At 64.9% G+C, this 1,891-nt stretch overlaps 1 protein-coding gene across 1 annotated transcript; it reads right to left on the bottom strand.

Moving 5' to 3' along the window:
* Positions 1 to 221: 221 nt before the first annotated feature.
* Positions 222 to 1,679, bottom strand: LY6H (lymphocyte antigen 6 family member H; the record flags this gene model as incomplete). Its single annotated transcript, XM_079722273.1, has 3 exons — positions 222 to 457; positions 768 to 887; positions 1,613 to 1,679. 3 exons carry the CDS (start codon positions 1,677 to 1,679, stop codon positions 222 to 224), a joined length of 423 nt encoding a protein of 140 aa, XP_079578399.1.
* Between the last annotated feature and the right edge of the window lie 212 nt (positions 1,680 to 1,891).

Below are 1,891 nucleotides of genomic sequence, written 5' to 3' on the forward strand. Positions count from 1 at the left end.
CGAGGCCCGGGGTCCCAGCCTCCTGCTGGACGCCTGATTCCTGGAGATGTCCTGCTGGCTGGGACTTGGAGCTGGTGGGGAGACAGGGAGGGGCGGGGGCCACAGACTGTGGAGCAGGCCAAGGCTGCCCCCAGCTTCAGCCAGGCCAGGCTGGGGAGGGGGCAGCCACAGGCTCAGGTCTGGCAGGACGAGTTCAGAAGCTCTGCGGGAGGGAGGGGACCTCAGGGCCCAGCCCAGAGGAGGGTGGGTCCCAGGCTGAGCAGGAGTCCCCCAGCCAGGGCCCAGGAGCTGCGCCCCGCCAGAGCCACCCCGTTGCACAAATCCTTCTCACAGCAGTCCACATCTACTTTTAAGATCCCAGAGTTAATGAAGCCCATCAGATAGTCTGAGAAAAAGTGCCGCTTCACGAAGTCACAGGACGAGGCACACATCTTGTTCACAGAATGATCCTTCCTGCCTGGGGAAGAGGGAGGGGAGCCTGGGATTCGAGCCCCACAGGGCCCTTTCTGCCTTGAGCCCAGGGCCCAAGCCAGGGACCCTCCAGGTCAGTTCAGGACCCCAGAACAACAGAACTGAGGCTTCAATCCACCCACGCTGTCCCCAGCTACATGAAAAGGGCCACAGAAGGGCCAGAGAGGGTCAGGCACCTGCTGACTGTCACACAGCAGGGCAGTGCCCTGCCCCCAGACCCGTGCTCTTGTCCGAGGCCAGAGGGACTCTGATGACACCGCCGACCCCTCCCCACCCCAGGCTGGAACCTGACTTACTGCTACTGGGATCTGTGATCCGGACACTGGCGCACACCGTGTCTGACGGCTGGCACTGCTTCGGGGTGCAATGACTGGAGTTGGTGGTCAGCGTGCAGTCCTGGCACCACAGGCCATGAGCTGGGCAGGGCACAGAGAGGAGGATGACCAGAGGAACCGGGGTCCAAGCCAGCCAGCCCCCTGCATCCTCCCCACCTGCCTTGCTGCATGTCCTAGGAGAACCATGCAGCTGTAGGAGGCCGGGCACTCCTTGACCAGGAGTGCCCAGGCCAAACTAGCACCCGGAGGACAGGCTGGGAGGACCTGTGTTCCTTTGGGCAGGGTTGGGTGAGGGTGCCACCACTGGGACTCCGGAAGCCCCTATGCACCCCCACACACGTGCACGGTGCGTGCACACAGAGCCACAAGTATCACACCTATGGTGCCCTCCTGCACACTCCTACCCCCCTCACATACATCCCCCCAGAATCTAGTTGGTTCCAGTGGAGGAAGAACCAAACAGGACTTGATGGGAGGCCAGGTGGGGCTCTGAGAAGAGATGGGGCACAAGCAACCCGGCACTAAGCCAGGAGCATCCGTGCAGGACCAGCCGCTGGACCAAGGCGCCGGAGGAAAAGGACCCATGCCCTCAGGAGCCAGGAGAGACCCGCGCGGCAGGAGCTGGGGCAGCGCCAGCAGGGGCCACACAGGCGAGGGCTGGGCTGGGGTCGCTGGATTCGGGAGGGGGCGTGGGTCTGATGGGCATCGTCAGAGAATGGCCGCCCCACACCTGGTTCTCTCCGGAGCTGCCTCGTACAGGCTCTCAGGCGACCTGGCCTACCCCCGCCAGCCGCCCCCAGACTCACCGGGGCCAGAGTACAGCAGAGCGGCCAGCAGCACCAGGCCGAGGCCCTTCATGGCCGCAGGCAACATGCTCCAGGCGGGCCTCAGGACGGCGCGGGGGCTGCAGGCTGGGGTCGTCTGGGGCACAGGCCTGGCAGGGAGAAGCCTCGATCAGGAGACCAAGTCCCGGCGCAGCTCGAAGGACCCTCCCCTTTTCTGGCATCCTAACGCAACCTCCTCCCCAGAATCCAGGGCCGGGGGTCGTCCGGGAGCTCCCAAAGCCCCACCCCCAGCCCATCCCC

This window comes from Hyperoodon ampullatus, assembly GCF_949752795.1.
Source record: "Hyperoodon ampullatus genome assembly, chromosome: 17".
In the NCBI taxonomy this organism is placed as follows: domain Eukaryota; kingdom Metazoa; phylum Chordata; class Mammalia; order Artiodactyla; family Ziphiidae; genus Hyperoodon; species Hyperoodon ampullatus.